This window comes from Loxodonta africana, chromosome 3, assembly GCF_030014295.1.
Source record: "Loxodonta africana isolate mLoxAfr1 chromosome 3, mLoxAfr1.hap2, whole genome shotgun sequence".
NCBI classification, from domain to species: Eukaryota; Metazoa; Chordata; class Mammalia; order Proboscidea; family Elephantidae; genus Loxodonta; species Loxodonta africana.
The window spans coordinates 91,079,830-91,099,827 of NC_087344.1; the positions used below are offsets into that span (position 1 = coordinate 91,079,830).

At 38.8% G+C, this 19,998-nt stretch overlaps 1 protein-coding gene across 3 annotated transcripts in view; it reads left to right on the forward strand.

The window, feature by feature from the left end:
* The window catches only part of SCP2 (sterol carrier protein 2), a 160,478-nt gene that overhangs the window by 99,738 nt on the left and 40,742 nt on the right, over nucleotides 1-19,998 (forward strand). For all 3 annotated transcript variants that reach the window (XM_023549587.2, XM_064281981.1, XM_064281982.1), the window contains one exon: nucleotides 19,217-19,370. In XM_023549587.2, coding sequence (XP_023405355.2) covers nucleotides 19,217-19,370 — 154 coding nt within the window. The remainder of the gene's footprint in view (nucleotides 1-19,216; nucleotides 19,371-19,998) is intronic.

Sequence of the window (19,998 nt, forward strand, 5' to 3'; positions counted from 1 at the left end):
TTTATATTGATTCTGCTAAGGCTTTTAGGTATCTAATTCGAAACAAAGCTAAATTATGACTTCTTTGTACTTGGTTGTCTTAGCAGTATAGGAAGAGTTATGAGCTCAATGAAGCAGGAGGAAGAAAGACCTCAGGTAATATCACAAAGTATTATCCTTTATAGTTTTTCCATTCTGAGGACTTCGTAGCACTTGGCACTTACTTTTGTTAGCTTAACACTTGTTCCCTACAGTTCTTTGTGCTTGCAACACTTAGTATAGTGCTTGATACATGTTTGAATGACCTATTTTCAGAAGCAACCAAACTGCGTACCCTCATTTTTGTAGCTGGGTCCTTGGCCAATTATATTTATATAAAAAGATTGACCAACATTAGAAAATTTTTATAGCAAGATTGTCATGGATTGAATTGTGTCCCTCCAAAATATCTGTCAACTTGGCTAGGTCATGATTTCCTTGTATGATTGTGTGATCGTCTGCCATTTTTATCATCTGATGTGATTTCCCTATGTGTTGTAAATTCTATCACTATGATGTAATAAGATGGATTAGCAGCAGTTATATTGATGAGATCTACAAGATTAGATAGTGTTTTAAGCCCATCTCTTTTGAAATATAAAAGAGAAGTGAGCAGAGAGACATGGGGACCTCATACCCCCAGGAAAGCAGCACCAGGAGCAGAGCGTGTCCTTTAGACCTGAGGTTCCCGCACCAAGATGCTCCCAGACCAAGGGAAGACTGATGACACGGACCTTCCTCCAGAGCTGACAGAGAGAAAGCTTTCCTCTGGAGCTGACGCCCTGAATTTGGACTTGTAGCCTACTAGACAGTGAGCGAATAAATTTCTCTTTGTTAAAACCATCCACTTATGTTTCTGTTACAGCAGTACTAGATGACTAAGACAAAGATGGTGGTAAAATGATGTACCCATATTTTTACAATTCCCCTCTATAAGAAACTATAAGAAGATGCGAGGATAAAAACCAAGCAGAAATAAGAATTCCCAGTTTTTACTTCTGTGCTCAATTTGACACTAGCTGCTCATGCAGCACTGCTTCCACTGACCCTAACCATGTAGAACTAGGTCAAAGCTCCCAGGTTAAAGGACACAGTCCTGCAGACTGCCACATAGGCAGTTTGAGAATTCCTGTGACATCCACACTTCTGACTTGCTAGCTACAAATTTGGGGTTTTCCCATTATTCCCTCAGGATACCAGCCATAAGCTCGGGAGTCCTTAGGCCCCTCTCACTTTTGATCTGCTGTTTACCACTACTCCCTCTTGTTAGATAATTTGTAGAACAACTCACAGAACCCACAGAAAGAGCTATACTTAGGGTTGCACCTTTATTATAAAGGTTACAAAGCAGCATCAGCATAAAGAAGATATGCATAGGGTGAGGTTTGGGAGAATTCCCAACATGGAGCTTTGTGTCCCAAATTGAGTGTGTTTTTCATCATGTGCTCGTGGAGAGTTTGTCCAGAGATTTTATTGGAGGTCTCATTATGTAATGCAAACTTCAGCTCCTCTCCTTTAAGGTCAGTCAAGATCACAAGGTAGGTTTTCTCTGGCCATGTCGTCATGAGGTGATTATTACCAGGTGGGGCTCTCTGGACTGGCCACCATGACATAAGTCCTTGTGGTCTGGCCAGCCCCTCACCTCAGAGTCACCTCTCCAGCAACACCTGTCAGGTCTGGAGTCCTTATCAAGGACACTTAAACTGTTAGGAAAATTACAAGGTTTTAGGAATTGTCTCTCAGGAACCAAGGACAAAGATCAAATTCTTAGGTAAAGTTAAATTCTAAACTTTAACCTTAGAAGAACATTATTGATTGAATATACTACTGTGAAAGGATGCCCATTTCTTTCACATATCATGTTCATGTTTCATAGCTTATTTTTTTCACAAGGAGAGGAAAATACGGTCTTCAGTTCAATGCCAGAAGTTATACAAAGAAGGAAAAAAAAACTTCCTCAAATAGTTTATGCTTTTGCAACAGTCTGCCATGCCATCTTGGCAATGAATTCCTAAGGTCAGCTTTTGACTTCTACCCTTCACAGACTTCAGGAATACGAGAAAATTCTGTTTATTCTGAATGTAGACAACCAGAAAGCTCAGATATGAATCAGTATGTTTCCCCCCTGGCACTCAGCTTTTGTCAAAAGCAAGTGACCCCAAAAAAAAAAGTCGACAACAAGAATCTTTATTCCCTCCCTCCTTTCTTCCTTCTTTGCTGTGAGGTGGGCATGTGATGAGTAGAGATTTATCTAGTGTACCACATTTTCTGTATTTGCAGCAATGTGGTGTGATTGAAATTATTGCAACATCTGGAAATGCCTCAGTGTTATCACAGACAACTTTGTCTGCTGAAATAGATTTTATTCTTTGAATATATATTTTATTCTTCAAGTATTTATTCTTTGAATATTGATAACCAAGGGGTGGATTGACAGGGTTCATGTGTGTGGTGGTTGTTTGTTTTGAGGGATAAAAATGTGCTTGGCACAGTGTTAGATGTTTTCATACATATTCTCTAAATGAATCAAGAAACCCAGGGTATAGAGGGTGACCCTTTAACCAGAAGAGTTTATTTCTTAACTTTAGATTTATGGTATCTTGCATAAATAGAGCTCTAGACTAGGGAAAAAAAAAAAAAAACCTGCCTTAAATAGTCTCCTCTGTGCTCCATATTACTGTTTGAAATTTATGTCACATGAAATATCCCCCTCTCAGCCCTGCCTCACCTCTGCCTTCTCGAGACTCAGTGTCTTCTACTTATGCCAGAGGTCTTGAGAAGCTTTGTTTTCTATCATTTGTATTATAAAAACAGTAGTTTTAGGTTTTCTAGGTGCTAAATTACATTTTAATATGTTCACCCCTTCTAGAAATTATGATATGCAACCTCCATCCCTGGTACATACACTATTACTATACTTACATAATGCTATTCAGTGCTTAAACCGTATGAGGAATGATTTGTTTCCATGTCTCACCTACTGTGAGTTTCTTAAGAAGTTTTCATGTCTTATGATTTTAATCTGTATCCCCATTATCTAACATAAAAAACATAGACATTCAATAATACACTTTCAATAAGTGCTGACTGGGTGAGTGTATGAATTAGTGTTGTGAGTTTCTATCACGTCAGCTCTGACTCATGGCAACCTTACGTATAATAGAATGAAACCTTGTCTGGTTCCTGTGCCATCTTTATGATCGTTGGTTTGTTTGAGTCCATTGTTGCAGTTATTGTGTAGCGCCTTCCAACCTAAGGGACTCGTCTTCCAGCACTACATTGGACAATATTCTGCTGTGATCCATAAGGTTTTCATTGGTAACAGATTTGCTTAATTCTCCTGTTTCCTTGTCTTTTAATGGAGACAGGAAGTACTTTTGCCTAGCTCTTGTAACAGACATGTTACAAGAACATTTGAGATATTCTTAAAAAGCAAGAACAGGAGAATCTGCTTGCTAGAATACATACTTCCAAAGATTATCTTTTATTTGTTCTCCATTTTTTTTTTTCCCCATTTGTTTAGGCCTACTTTTTTTTGTTCGTTTTAGCCAGATTTGGGGGAAGATCTGATGACGCGGTAGCTGAAGCACTCAGCTACTAACCTAAGATCAGAAGCTCGAACCCACCAGCCATCCTGTGGGAGAAAGATGTGGCAGTCTACTGTAAAGATTTACAGCCTTGGAAACCCTATGGGGCAGTTCTACCCTATCCTATAGGGTTGCTGTGACTTGGAATCAACTCGATAGCGGTGGGCTTGGTTTTTTTGGTAGCCAAATTTTAACTGTTTGCAAATGTTCCTAGGAGAGTCACACATTGTGATTTCCCCTGTTCTTCACGCTCCAACTAGAGTAATCTTAATCTTTTGCAGGCAGCTGTGATGTTGTCGTTCTTGTATTTGAAACTCTCAGAGAATTTTCATTTCTCTTAGGATAATCCATATTACTTATGTCCAGACTATTTAGCACAAAGCATAAGGCACTTTAATATCTAGTCTGTGCTTACCTTTTGGCCCACCCCCAACATACACACTCATCTCTTTTTCCCTTTCCCTCTCTTCCTCTCTTCTCTTTTCCAGCTCTCTCACTCAGTCTCTCTCTCTCCCCCTCACACCTCCACTTTTTCTCTTTCCTCTTCTCCTATCCCATGTCTGTCTCCTCCCCTCCCCCATATGCATATACTAGCTGTTTTGAGTGCTCTCTTTGCTCCTGCCTCACTCAGTAAACTTTTTATTCTTCGAGCAGGCTGTGTTCCTTCTTCTTTTCTAATTTTTCTTCCTGAGACATTCTTTCTTCCTTTTTGCCTGGCAAACTGTGTCTGTAAAAAGAATAGCCAAGAAAACCCAATGGAGCAGTTCTACTCTCTAACACACGGGGTGGCCATGAGTTGGGAGCCACTAGATGGCAGCTAACAACAACAACTACTACTCCTCTTTATCCAGAGGTTCTCAGTTAAAAAAAATTTTTTTTTTTTTTTTTTCTCAGTTTAGATCTCCATCCATCTTGGAATCTTTCCTTCGCCTTCCAGGCTATGGTAGGTGTCTCTCCTCTGTACTCTTTTTTTTTTTTTTTTTTAATTTTTATTGTACTTTAAGTGAAAGTTTACTAATCAAGTCAGTTTCTCACACAAAAACTTATAACCACCTTGCTACATACTCCCAGTTGCTCTCCCCCTAATGAGACAGCCCGCTCTCTCCCTCCACTCTCTCTATTCATGTCCATTTTGCCACCTTCTAACACCCCCTACCCTCTCATCTCCTCTCCAGGCAGGAGATGCCAACATAGTCTCAAGTGTCCACCTGATCCAAGAAGCTCCCTCCTCACCAGCATCCCTCTCCAACCCACTGTCCAGTCCGATCCCTGTCTGAAGAGTTGGCTTCGGGAATGGTTCCTGTCCTGGGCCAACAGAAGCTCTGGGGGCCATGACCACCAGGGTCCTTCTAGTCTCAGTCAGACCATTACGTCTGGTCTTCTTACAAGAATTTGGGGTCTGCATCCCACTGCTCTCCTGCTCCCTCAGGGGTTCTCTGTTATGTTCCCTGTCAGGGCAGTCATTGGTTGTAGCAGGGCACCATCTAACTCTTCTGGTCTCAGGCTGATTGATGTAGACTCTGGTTTATGTGGCCCTTTCTGTCTTTTGGGCTCGTAATTACCTTGTGTCCTTGGTGTTCTCCATTCTGCTTTGTTCCAGATGGGTTGAGACCAATTAATGCATCTTAGATGGCCACTTGCTAGCGCTTAAGACCCCAGATGCCACTCTCCAAAGTGGGATGCAGAATGTTTTCTTAATAGATTTTATTATGCCAATTGACTTAGATGTCCCCTGAAACCATGGTCCCCAAACCCCCATCCCTGCTATGCTGGACTTCAAAGCATTCAGTTTATTCAGGAAACTTCTTTGCTTTTGGTTTAGTCCAGTCGTGCTGACTTCCCATGTATTGTGTGTTGTCTTTCCCATCACCTATAGTAGTTCTTACCTACAATCTAATTAGTGAATACCCCTCTCCCACCTTCCCGCCCTGCCCCCTCTTGTAAGCATCAAAGAATATTTTCTTCTCTGTTTAAACTATTTCTTGAGTTCTTATAATAGTGGTCTTATACAATATTTGTCCTTTTGGAACTGACTAATTTCACTCAGCATAATGCCTTTCAGATTCCTCCATGTTATGAAATGTTTCACAGATTCATCACTGTTCTTTATCGATGTGTAGCATTCCATTGTGTGAGTATACCATAATTATCCATTCATCCATTAATGGGCACCTTGGTTGCTTCCATCTTTTTGCTATTGTAAACAGTGCTGTAATGAACGTGGGTGTGCATATATCTGTTCGTGTAAAGGCTCTTATTTCTCTAGGATATATTCCAAGGAGTGAGATTGCTGGATCGTATGGTAGTTCTATTTCTAGCATTTCAAGGAAGTGCCAAATCAATTTCCAAAGTGGTTGGTTGTACCATTTAACATTCCCACCAGTAGTGTATAAATGCTCCAGTCTCTCCACAGCCTCTCCAACATTTATTATTTTGTGTGTTTTTTGGATTAATGCCAGCCTTGTTGGAGTGAGATGAAATATCATTGTAGTTTTGATTTGCATTTCTCTAATGGCTAATAATCCTGAGCATTTCTTCATGTATCTGTAAGCTACCTGAATGTCTTCTTTAGTGAAGTATCTTTATATCTTTTGCCCATTTTTTAATTGGGTTATTTGTCTTTTTGCAGTTGAGTTTTTGCAGTATCATGTAGATTTTAGAGATCAGATAATGTCATAGCTAAAAACTTTTTCCCAGTCTGTAGGTAATCTTTTTACTCTTTTGGTGAAGTCTTTGGATAAGCATAGGTGTTTGATTTTTAGGAGCTCCCAGTTATCTAGTTTTTCTTCTGCATTCTTAATAATGTTTTATATACTGTTTATGCCATGTATTAGGGCTCCTAATGTTGTCCCTATTTTTTCTTCCATAATCTTTATTGTTTTAGATTTTATATTTAGGTCTTTGATCCATTTTGAGCTTGTTTTTATGCATGGAGTGAGATATGGGTCTTGTTTCTTTTTTTTGCAAATGGATATCCAGTTATGCCCACACCATTTGTTAAAAAGACTGTCTTTTCCCTATTTAACTGTTTTGGGGCCTTTGTCAAATATCAACTGCTCATATGTGGAGGGATTTATGTCTGGATTCTTAATTCTGTTCCATTGGTCTTTGTATCTGTTGTTGTAGCAGTACCAGGCTGTTTTCACTACTGTGGTGGTGTAATAGGTTCTAAAATCAGGTAGAGTAAGGCCTCCCACTTTGTTCTTTTTTAGTAATGCCTTATTTATCCTGGACCTCTTTCCCTTCCGTATGAAGTTGGTGATTTGTTTCTCCATCTCATTAAAGAATGTCGTTGGAATTTGTATTAGAATTGCATTAAATGTATAGATCGCTTTTAGACATTTTTATAATGTTAAATCTTCCTATCCAGGAGCAAGGTATGTTTTTCCACTTATGTAGGTCTCTTGCAGAAGTGTATTGTAGTTTTCTTTTACATCTCTGGTAAGATTTATTCCTAAGTATTTTATCTTCTTGGTGGCTACTGTAAGTGGTACTGATTTGGTGATTTCTTCTTCGTTGTTCTTTTTGTTGGTGTAGAGGAATCCAGCTGATTTTTTTTTTTTTCCTTTTTGTTGTTTTTTTTTTATTGTACTTTAGATGAAGGTTTACAGAACAAATTAGTTTCCCATTAAACAGTTAGTACACATATAGTTTTATGACATTGGTTAACAACCCCACCACAAGCAAACACTCTCCCTTCTCAACCTTGGGTTCCCTATTACCAGCTTTCCTGTTCCTCCTGCCCCCTAGGCCTTGCCCCTGGGCTGGTGTGCCCCTTCAGTATCATTTTGTTTTATGAGCCTGTCCAACCTTTGGCTGAAGGTGAACCTCAGGAATGACTTCATTATTAAATTGAAAGGGTATCCAGGGGCCATACTGTCAGGGTTTTTCCAGTTTCTGTCAGGCCAGTGAGTCTGGTCTTTCTTTTATTATTATTATTATTTTAATAATTTTTATTGAGCTTTAAGTGAACGTTTACAAATCATGTCAGTCTGTCACGTATAAGCTTATATACACCTTACTCCATACTTCCACTTACTCTCCCCCTAATGAGTCAGCTCTTCCGGTCTCTCCTTTTGCCAGTTTCTAACCCTCTCTACCCTCCCATCTCCCCTCCAGACAGGAGATGCCAACACAGTCTCAAGTGTCCACCTGATACAAGTAGCTCACTCTTCATCAACATCTCTCTCCAACCCATTGTCCAGTCCCTTCCATGTCTGATGAGTTGTCTTCGGGAATGGTTCCTGTCCTGGGCCAACAGAAGGTTTGGGGACCATGACCGCTGGGATTCCTCTAGTCTCAGTCAGACCATTAAGTCTGGTCTTTTTATGAGAATTTGGGGTCTGTATCCCACTGATCTCCTGCTCCCTCAGGGGTTCTCTGTTGTGCTCCCTGTCAGGGCAGTCATCACCAACTGATTTTTGTATGTTTATCTTGTATCCTGATACTCTGCTGAATTGGTTTCAGTAGTTTTCTGGAGGGTTCCTTAGGGTTTTCTGTGTGTAGGATCATATCGTCTGCAAACAAAGATACTTTTACTTCTTCCTTGCCGATCTCGATGCTCTTTATTCTTTATCTAGCTTACTTGCTCTGGCTAGGACCTCCAGCACAATGTTGAACAAGGGCATCCTTGTCTGGTTCCCAATCGCAAGGGGAATGCTTTCACACTCTCTGCATTTAGGATGATATTGGCTGTTGGCATTTGTATAAATGCTGTTTATTATGGTGAGGAATTTTCCTTCTGTTCCTATTTGCTGAGAGTTTTTATCATGAATGGGTGTTGAACTTTGTCAAATGCCTTTTCTGCATCAATTGATAAAATCATGTGATTCTTGTCTTTTGTTTTATTTATGTACTGGATGACATTAATTGTTTTTCTAATGTTGAACCATCCCTGCATACCTGGTATGAATCCCACTTGGTCATGGTGAATTATTTTTTTGATATGTTGTCCAATTCTATTGGCTAGAATTTTGTTGAGGATTTTTACATCTAAGTTCATGAGGGATATAGGTCTGTAGTTTTCTTTTTTTGTGGTGTCTTTCCCTGGTTTTGGTATCAGGGTTGTGCTGGCTTCGTAGAATGCGTTTGAGAGTATTCCGTCCTTTTCTATGCTCTGAAATACCTTTAGTAGTAGTGGTGTTAACTCTTCTCTGAAAGTGTGGTAGAACTCTGCAGTGAAGCGGTCCAGGCCAGGGCTTTTTTTTTTGTTGGGAGTTTTTTGATTACCTTTTCAATCTCTTCTTTTGTTATGGGTCTGTTTAGTTGTTCTACCTCTGTTTGTGTTAGTTTAGGTAGACAGTGTGTTTGTAGGAATCCTTCCATTTCTTCTAGGTTTTCAAGTTTGTTAGACTACAATTTTTCATAGTAATCTGATAATGACTGTTTTCATTTCAGTTGGGTCTGTTGTAATATCACCCATCTCATTTCTTATTTGGGTTATTTGCTTCCTCTCCTGTTTTTCTTTTCTCAGTTTGGCCAGTGGTTTATCAATTTTGTTGATTTTTTTCAAAGAACCAGCTTTTAGTCTTGTTAATTTTTTCAGTTGTTTTTCTGTTTTCTATTTCATTTAGTTCTGCTCTAATTTTTGTTATTTGTTTTCTTCTGGTGCCTGAGCGTTTCTTTTGTTGCTCTCTTTCTATTTATTCAAGTTGTAGGGATAATTCTTTGATTTTGGCCCTGTCTTCTTTTTGGATGTATGCATTTATCGATATAAATTGACATCTGAGCACTGCTTTTGCTGTGTCCCAAAGGTTGTGATAGGAAGTGTTTTCATTCTCATTGGATTCTCTGAATTTCTTTATTCCATCCTTAGTGTCTTCTATAATCCAGTCTTTTTTCAGCAGGGCATTGTTTAGTTTCCAAGTGTTTGATTTCTTTTCCCTGCTTTTTCTGTTACTGATTTCCACTTTTATGGCCTTATGGTCAGAGAAGATGCTTTGTAATATTTCAGTGTTTTGGATTGTGCTAAGTAAGGCTTGCTTTATGATGTAATATGTGGTCTATTCTAGAGAATGTTCCATGTGCACTAGAAAAGAAAGTATACTTGGTTGCTGGTGGGTGGAGTGTTCTGTATATGTCTATGAGGTTAAGTTGGTTGATTGTCGCATTTAGGTCTTCTGTGTCTTTATTGAGCTTCTTTCTGGATGTCCTGTCCTTCACAGAAAGTGGTGTGTTGAAGTCTCCTACTATATTGTGGAGCTGTCTATCTCACTTTTCAATGCTGGTAGAGTTTGTTTTATGTATCTTGCAGCCCTGTCATTGGGTGCATAAATATTTAATATGGTTATATCTTCTTGGTATATTGTCCCTTTAATCATTACATAGTGTCCTTCCTTATCCTTACTGATGGATTTAACTTTAAGGTCTATTTTGTTGGTAATTACTATTGCCACTCCTGTTCTTTTTTGATTGTTGTTTGCTTGATATATTTTTTCCATCCTTTGAGTTTTAGTTCGTTTGCATCTCTAAGTCTAAGGTGTGTCTCTTGTGGGCAGCATATAGATGGATTGTGTTTTTTAATCCATTCTGCCACTCTCTGTCTCTTTATTGGTACATTTAGTCCATTTACATTCAGGGTAATTATGGATAGGTATGAAGTGAGTGCTGTCATTTTGATGTCTTTTTTTATGTGTTGTTGACAGTTTCTTTTTCCCACTTAATTTTATGTGCTGAATAGATTATCTTTATATATTGTCCTTTCCTCATATTCACGGTTGTTAATTTTGTTTCTGCTCTCTTTTTTTTTCTTCTATTTTGTTTGATGAGTAGGATAGTTCATCTCCTTTGTGGTTACCTTATTATTTACCCCTATTTTTCTGAATTTAAACCTAACTTTTATTTCTTTGTATTGCTCTATCTTCCTCTCCATATGGAACATCTATGATTACATTTCTTAGTCCCTCTTTATTATTTTAATGTTGTCTTCTTTTATATAATAACATCCCTGTTACCCTGTTTTGAGCTTTTTTTTTGTTTTGTTTTTTTTACTCTTTGTTTTTTTTTTTTTGATTTCCATGTCTGGGTTGACTTCTGATTGCTCTGCCCAGTGTTCTAGTCTTGGTTTGTACCTGATATTATTGCTTTTCTAACCGAAGAACTCCCTTTAGTATTTCTTGTAGTTTTGGTTTGGTTTTTACGAATTCCCTAAACTTCTGTTTGTCTGGAAATGTCCTAATTTCACCTTCACATTTAAGAGACAGTTTCCCTGGATAGATGATTCTTGGCTGGCAATTTTTTTCCTTCAATTTTTTAAATAAGTCATCCCATTGCCTTCTTGCCTGCATGGTTTCTGCCGAGTAGTCTGAGCTTATGCTTGTTGGCTCTCCTTTGTAGGTGACCTTTCGTTTATCCTTAGCTGCTCTTAAAATTCTCTCTTTATCTTTGGTTTTGGCAAGTTTGATTATAATATGTCTTGGTGACTTTCTTTTAACATCTACCTTATGTGGAGTTCGACGAGCATCTTGGATAGATGTCTTCTCATCTTTCACGATATCAGGGACGTTTTTTGCCAACAAATGTTCAACAGTTCTCTCTGTATTTTCTGTTATCCCTCCCTATTCTGGTACTCCAATCACTTGTAGGTTATTTCTCTTGATAGAGTCCCACATAATTCTTAAGGTTTCTTCATTTTTTAAAATTGTTTTATCCAATTTTTCTTCGAATATATTGGTGCCAAGTGATTTATCGTCAAGTTCAGAAATTCTGGCTTCTACTTGCTCAGTTCTGCTCCTCTGACTTTCTATTGAGTTGTCTACTTCTGTAATTTTATTGTTAATCTTCTGAATTTCTGATTGTGACTGTCTGTGGATTTTTCCAGCTTATGAAGTTTTTCATTATGTTCCTGAATAATCTTTCTGATTTCTTCAATTGCTTTATCTGTGTGTTCCTTGACTTGTTCTGCATATTGCCTCATTTCCTTCCTGATGTCTTGAAGGGTTCTGTATATTAATCTTTTGTATTCTGGCTCTGGTAATCCCAGGAGTGCACTTTCATCTAGAAGATCCGTGGATTCTTTGTTTTGAGAGCTTGTTGAGGTGATCATGGTCTGTTTTTTAATGTGACTTGATATTGACTGTTGTCTCCAAGCCATCTATAAGTTATTGTACTAGTTTATGCTTGCTTACAGTGTCATAGCTTCTTGTCTTGTTTTGATATGCCCAAATGCGTTGCTTGAGTGCTAGCCTGATTATTTTTGCCTTTGGAGCTCTGACGTCCTGTCCCCAGCTGGGTAGAAGTGTTATCAGGTATATCAGTGTAGGAGTCCATTCACTTTTCTTGTATGAATTGAGCTCAGGTGACCAGGTAGCTGATCATCAAGTGTGTGGTACAGGCTCTGCCATACAGTCTTAGAGGGGCAGGGGTGATTGGTGCATGTACCGGTATCTGAGTGCAGTAGGGGGTCATGCTCTGAACAAGGCAGGGGGCTGAGAACCGACCCCCGAGTGTCTCTGAGGAAAGCACATCCCTGTTCCTTAGAGCATGCAGGTGGGTGGTTTCTGCAGACAAACCGTGGGCACCCAGTGTTTCTGGTTGTAAGGACTGGGAGGTACCAGTTATCCTTGGACTCCTGTTGTGGGTGGCTGGGTGACCTGAGTGGACCTACCAGTCCTTAGGCCCCTGATGTGGGTAGGTGAGGACCCTGTTTAAATAGGCAAAGCAATGTCAAACATCAAACACCCTCCTCTCCACCACACAGCTGAAACGGTTGGAGTCTGCCAACAAGGGCCTGTTCCCCTGAAATAGGCCCACACAGGTCCATGCAGAGGGGAAAGGTGCTCAAAGTCCATGGACTGTTTATGCCTGGACAGGAGCCGCTTCTGCCCTGACCTCCCGGTTAGTGGAGCTGACAAATTATCTTTTCCCCAAATTGCAAATTTTTTCCATTTTCAAGGCGGGGAGGATGGCTCTAGGCGCTCAAGAGGGCCTGTCTCAGGCCCGGGGAATTCAGGCGCTGAAGCGGGCTTGGGCGTGGGGGGACGCAGTAAAGTATACGGAAGTAGTTAGGTTTTGCCAAAAGCACTGTTCTTCTCTGGTTCCAGAGGTATGAGTAGGCTGTGTGGTTGGCCGCTTCTGCCTGAGAAAACTGCGGCTGAAGGCTAGTTCCAGCCTGCCACTGCAGCTCCGGGAATGGTGCCTGAGGGCTCTCGGCGATTCGGGTCCAGTAACTCCTCTCCGCTTCTGAACCTTCCGTTCCTCTCCCTGCCCCTCTGTTTGTTTTCTAAGCTTACCTTTGGTGCTCAGGGCTCCTAACTTGTCACTTGTTTTTTCGGGTCTTTGTTGTAAAGAGGGCTTGCTGGAAGCATCTTTCTTTTCCGCCGTCTTGGCTCTGCCTCCTCTGTATCTTACAGCACCTGTGATTACACCTGTGGTAGAATTATCAGGATATATTATGAATGCCTACATATTTATATCTGAGACTACCAGCTGCATGAGGGAAAGGACCATGCCTGTCTTGTTTATTGCTGGATCTCCTGAGCTTCATGCAGTGCTTGGCACGTAATAGGTGTTACATAAATATTTGATGGATAAGTAAGCAAATATGCAATTGGTAGCATTTTCACTTAGGATTATATCATAAGTATTTTTCTGTGTTGTTGAAAGTTTTATGAACATTTTAAAATGGCAGCATCGTAGTTCGTCATATGGATAGGTGATAATTTATATAACCTTTCCCTAGTACTTTGAGATTATTTTCAGTTTTTCACTGTTAAAGCAATGTGGCGAATGGATAGCTTTGTATGTAAAATTTTGCTTACGTTTATTTTCACAGAATGAATTTTAAAGTATCTGAAAGGCTCTTAATAACTTTGTACATTGCTTTGTAAATAGTTTTTACCAATTTATACTCTAGGTAGTGCTGTAACGGGGTGGCTGTTTCGCCATAGTCTTCCTGCACTGGTTATTCTTATTTTTAAATATCCTTACCTATTTGATTGGTTAAAAATGGTATGTTTCTATTTGATTTGATTGATGGTGAAGGTGAATATTTTCTCAAATTTTTGTGATGTGTATTCTTTTGTGAAGACAGCTAGCAGATTTTTCTCACCCGTGTATATATAAGACCAGTTTTACTAATTCTGCTTTATGTACTCATTAAAATTTTTAAAACATTTTATTGTGTGTTAGGTGAAAGTTTACATAGCAAATTAACTTTCCAGTCAATAATTTTTACACACACAAATTGTTTCATGATCTTGGTTGCAATCTCCGCAGTGTGTCATCACTCCCCCTATTTCTTCCCTGGGTTCCTGTTTCCATTAGTATGGTTTCCCTGCCCTCCCTGTATTTCTATCTTTGGTTCTGAGTAAATGTTGCCCTTTTGGTCTCACATAGTTGATTGTTCTAAGGAGCACATTCTTCTTGGATGTTATTGTTGATTTTAAAGCCCCATCTATTATTTGGCTGAAACATGGTTTCTGGAGTGTCTAGAGTCACAAGTTAAAAGGTTGTCTTATTGCAGTAGTTTTGGGAGGTTCCTTCCAGTCTCTTTCAGACCAGCAAGTCTGTTTTTTTTTTTTTTAATTTGAACTGCGTTCTACATTTTTTATCCCTTTATGTAGGACCTTCAATTGTGATCATAGTCAGAGTGGCAGCCAGGCACCATCTAGTTCTTCTGGTTCCAGGTTAGAGGAGGCAGTGGTTCATGTGGGCCATTAGTCCAATGGACTAATTGTTTCCTTGAGTCTTCAGTTTTCTTTATTCTCATTTGTTCCAGATGGGAAGAGACCAATAGTTGCTTCTTAGATGGCCACTCGCAAGCTTTTAAGACCCCAGATGCAACTTACCAGGCTAGGATGTAGAACATTATCTTTATGAATTGTGTTTCGCCAGCTGATCTAGATGTCCCCCAAGGCTCTGATCCTTAGCCTTCATGTCCAGTAGTTCAGTCCGGATGTCTAAGTAGTTTCTATAACTGTACCCCCATATGCTCTATTACGTATGTGAGTAACTGCAGCATTTACAAATATGTATGGAGGTACCCAGAACCATACCTATGTGTATACACAGGTGTACTCATGGACAACCCCTCTCGCCTAAGTAGCATAGATATTAGCCTATGTATCTACTCCCAAATTATTGATTGTTATTATTGTTATTGCAGAATTGTATATGTTATAGCATTTACTCTAGATGCCCTTTATTCTTGCATACCTCTCAGTGTCTCCCTTTGCCTTGGTCATGTTATGCTGACCGCTCACATATCATGTATTGCCTTACCCTTCACTAGAATTAACACTTGTCTACTACCTACTTAGTGGTTTCCCTTCCTCTCCCTCTCATCCCTGATAACCATCAAAGAATGTTTCTTTATGTTTGTAAACCTATTCTTGACTATTTATGTAGTCTCATATAATATTTGTCCTTTTGTAGTTGACTTATTTCATTCAGCATGTCTTCCAGATTCATCCATGTTGTGAGATGTTCGGCAGATTGATCATTATTCTTTATCATTGTATAGTATCTATTGTATGTATGTACCACGTTTTGTTTATGCATTCATCCATTGATGGCTGCAGTGAACATGGATGTGCACATGTCTATTCATGTTATGGCTCTTAGTTCTCTTGGATATATACTTAGGAGCCAGATTTCTCAATCATATGGTAATTCTATTTCTAGCTTTTTAAGGTAGCGCCATACCATTTTCCATAGTGTTTGTACCATTTTCCATTCCCACCAGTATTGTGTAACAGTTCCAGTCTCCCTACAACTTCACAAACATTTGTTTTTCCTGTTTTTTTAATCAATACCATTATTGCTGGGGTGAGGTGGTATCTCATTGTAGTTTAGATTTGCATTTGTCTAATGGCTAATGCTCACAAGCATCTCCTCACGTGTTATTCATCTGAATGTCTTCCTTGTTGAAGTGTATCTTCATGTCCTTTTCCCTTTTTTTTTTTTTTTGGTATTCCAATAAAATTTTGTTTATGGACACTGAAATTTGAATTTCATACAATTTTTACATACCACAAAGTATTATTTTTCTTTTTACCAACGATTTAAACATGCAAAACCATTTATAGCTCACAGTCTGTACAAAAATAGGCAGTGGGGCTATCTTTGACCCATGGACTGTAGTTGCTGACCCCTGATAGACTATAAACAAGAAACAAATAAATAATATGAATTCAAATAGAGATGAGTGCTATGAAAAAAGGATACAATTGTATAGACCAGATATTGTTCTAAGAAATTCTGACTTCTGAGGCTGGTTAATAGATGTTATTTGTCTGCAGAGACCTCTTGAAAAAGTTTGGGAAACCCCAGGATAGATAAATGAAACAAGTTTTATTTATTTCTGCAGGCCAGCTCACCCTTTTATATGCATGGCTGGGGTGGCTGTAAGGATTGGGGTTAGGATCGAGTGTTAATGTGAAGTATTTCCCACATTTATTAACATATAGAATTCTTTTTCCATGGAGCATCTCATGGGACTAGCTTTTCATAGGTCCCTCCTTGGGAAGCAGGAACCTACCATAACCAACCAACCCTAAAGTAAGCAAAAAGGCTTGTGAGCTTTGAAAATGCCACACGATCCTGTAAAATATATGTACTTAACTCACAAGATATCTCCCAGGCTTTTAGTAAGAGCTTTTTTATTCCTTAATTTTAGAAATTATTCCAACAAATTAGGTTTTTCAAGTCTCAGCAGATTAGAAGCAAATAACTAGAAGAACTGGGAAAAGGGTCTACAGGCAGACATACTGACAGTTCTGATAACGTGAGTAGTAAGAAACAGAAGTAGTTTCAAAAGCAGCTGGAGATTCTTATGCAGGGGCGAATAGGCTTTTTAACTCAATAGTTCCTGATGCCATTGTCATGTGATATAGTACAATAAATAATTTTTGTTCACCATTATTGCTTTGGAAAACCCTGGTGGTGTAATGGTTAAGCACTACAGCTGCCAAGAGGTCGGCAGTTCGAATCCACCAGGCACTCCTTGGAAACTCTATGGGGCAGTTCTGCTCTGTCCTGTAGGGTCATTATGAGTCAGAATCAACTCGAGGGGAGTGGGTTTTTTTGGAGTTATTATTATTTTGAATTTTCAAGAAAATATTAAATCAACACTATCCTCTTTAATAAGGTAGCAAAATATATGGTGCATTTTAGAAAAGTTATTTAGAAAATAAAATACTTAGAAATAAATTTAAGATTCCTTAAAAAATTGAAAATTTAATGAATTAGCATTAAATTCCGGCTGTGTTCCAGGTACTGAACTACACTGTGGTGTACTTCTTTCTTCAACTTCTATTATCGTTTTTTAAAAAGTTTTTATTGTACATTAGGTGAAAGTTTACAGAGCAAATTAGTTTCCTTGGACCATTTTTAAATTGGATTGTTTGTCTTTCTGTTGTTGAGGTGTTGACGTTTCCTGTAAATTTTAGAGATTAGCCCCTTGTCAGATATGTTATAGCCAAAAATTTTTTCCCAGTCTGTAGGTTCTCTTTTTACTCTTGGTGAAGTCTCTTGATGACCATAAGTGTTTAATTTTTAGAAGATCCCAGTTATATAGTTTATCTTCTGGTGTTTGGTATACTATTTATGCTCTATGTTAGGGCCCTTAGTGTTGGCCTTATTTCCTCTTCCATGATCTTTATATTTTTAAGTTTTACATTGAGATCTTTGATCCATTTTAAGTTGGTTTTCTGTGTATGATACGAAGTATGGATTTTGTTTCATTTTCCTACAAATGGATATCCAGTTTTGCCAGCACTGTTTGTTAAATAGACTCTCCTTTCCCTATTTAATGGACTTCAATCCTTCTGTCGAAGATCATCTGTCCATAGGTGGATGGATTTACTTCTGGGTTCTCAGTTCTGTTCCATTGGTCTGTGTGTCTGTTATTGTACCAGTACCATGCCATTTTGACCAACGTGGCTGTATAGTAGGTTCTGAGATTGTGGGGTCTTCTACTTTGTTCTTTTTCTTCAATAATGCTTTGTTTATCTGGGGTCTTTTCCTTTCCATATACAGTTTGTGATTAATTTTTTCATCTCATTAAAGATTGTTGTTGGAATTTGGATTGGGATTGCATTATATCTGTAGATTGCTTTGAGTAGTGTTGACATTTTCACAATGTTAAGTCTTCCTATCCATGAACATGGCATGTTTTTTCATTTATGTAGGTCTGTCTTGGTTTCTTGTAGTAGTGTTTTATATTTTTTGTCTGGGTCTTGGTTTCTTGCAGTAGTGTTTTGTATTTTTTGTGTAAGTCTTTTATGTCCCTAGTTAGATTTATTCCTAAGTGTTTTATCTTTCTGAGGGCTATTGTAAATGTTCTTGTTTTCCTGATTTCCTTTTTGGAGTTCTCAGTGTGGAGGAATCCAGTTGAGTTTAGTGTGTTGATCTTGCACGCTGCCACTTTGCTGAATCTTTCTGTTAGTTCCAGTAGCTTTCTTGTGGAGTCACTGGGATTTTCTATGTATAAGATTATGTCATCTGTGAATAGGGATAGTTTTACTTCTGCCTTACCAATTTTATACTCATTAAATTTTGAACCTTTTTATAAGGCAGACTTACAGTACAATTGATTGCCCCAAAGTTAGGATAGTAATAGAATCATTCACTTGGTTTTCCTTATTAATTTTCAAAATATTCACAATTTAAGAAATCATTACAGGATGTCAAGTTATCTATTTTATAACAGTGTTTAATGTATATGTTCTGCAAATATATAGATACTGCCTGGAAATGAGAAGTGGCAATTAAATTTCTTGGGGAGGTTGGGGTTTATACAGGAAGCTGTCACAGGTACTCAGGAATCAGAAGTTGTGACTGGGGAGTGGGGTGGAAGAATAGACATTGTAAGTAGAACTCTGGAGATCTGCTCCAGGACAGTGAAAACAGCCTATCCTGATAGAACATTCTTAACTCAGGTCTCTCCAGAGTAGCTGGCCTGGTAGAAAGACAAATAAATGTTAAGTCAAGAAAAATGGGTTCTAATTCCAACTCTGTAATTTGCCTGCTCCAGTGTACCCACAAATAACTTAATCCTCCTGTTTCTCGGTGATTACATCATTAAGTTCCATCCAGCTCTAAAATCTTTGATTTTACTACCCAGGGGACAAAATGCTGTTTTTGAGAATCCAAGGCTATTCTTGTGAATACCTGTGAGTAGGTGGAAAAGAGTTCTGTCTTGTTGGGAATAATTTGGGGAAGTAATAGAAAGGTTCTTCGTAGCAGGTAAGTTTCCTAGGGAAAGTGAGCTCCCAAATCCTAGGTTATTTTCTTTTGATAAATTAAAAAGGGTTAAATTTGGTAAAGTATTTGTATGCTGTTTTGCCTGGGTCAGAGAATTGTATATTCAGAGTTTTCTTTTTTAACATTCTAGAAAATGACAGGTTGGATAAGGATACATAAAGTTTAAAGAGTTCAAAGAATTTCTTAAGCCTAAATACAGCGATTACTTGGAGAGGGTAGGGAATAACTAGCTGCAAAGCCCTCTTTGCTTGTAAGAGACATTGTTATTTAAGCAAATGTGGAGCTCGGCCTAATTAAATGCTTTAATGAAGTCAAAAGCAAACGTTCGCCTTTTCTGGCTTGAGAAAGCTGGTTAGGGTTGCTTTCTGAACCTACGGAATCTGACTGCTCTTTGGTCGATTTGTTAGGTCTGGCTCAGTGTGTTGAACTCTGCTGGCAGCTGAGAGGCGAAGCAGGAAAAAGGCAAGTTCCTGATGCAAAGATTGCTCTGCAACATAATTTGGGCATTGGAGGAGCTGTCGTTGTAACACTGTACAAGATGGGTTTTCCTGAAGCTGCCAGGTAAGTGGCACTCTGGGTTTGGTCTGGCAGTTAATCTTTATGGTTTTCACAGTTGATGACGTTTTACATGTAAAAAGTCCTAGTTTCATTGTCTGACTACTATACAGAGGGAGTAACCTCGTTACACTGCTTTAATAACATTGCTTTAAAACTAGTCATTAGCTTTTAAACTTAACCAGAAAAGTTTTAACTTTAACATTAGGACAATTTTGTTCAGAAAGAGGAGGCAGCATGGTGAAAGAGTGCCAGGTACTGGTCCCAGCCCTGCCACCTGAGTAATTTAGACAAGTCACTTTTTTGTTTCCATTCCTAAAGTTTGCTTTCGTGGTCACCCTAGCCGTCCAGGCTTCTGAGGTTGTTTAAAAGTCATGAAATATGCTGATTGCATCTTTGAAAATTTGTTTCTGAATCCAGCTAAGCCCTCACTGCTGCTAGAAGCCTTTTTGTCTCTTGCTGACTATCTTTTTTTCAAATGCCAGCTCTCCTTGAGTCTCCAGGCACTTTCTTTCCCATTCATTGCAGGATCACTCAGCTTCCTTGCTCAACTCTCTGAGAAGTGTTCCTTTTTCCTGGAGGAACACAGCCTCTTTTCCTTTCTAAGACCCAGCTCTCCTCTTAACATGCCTTT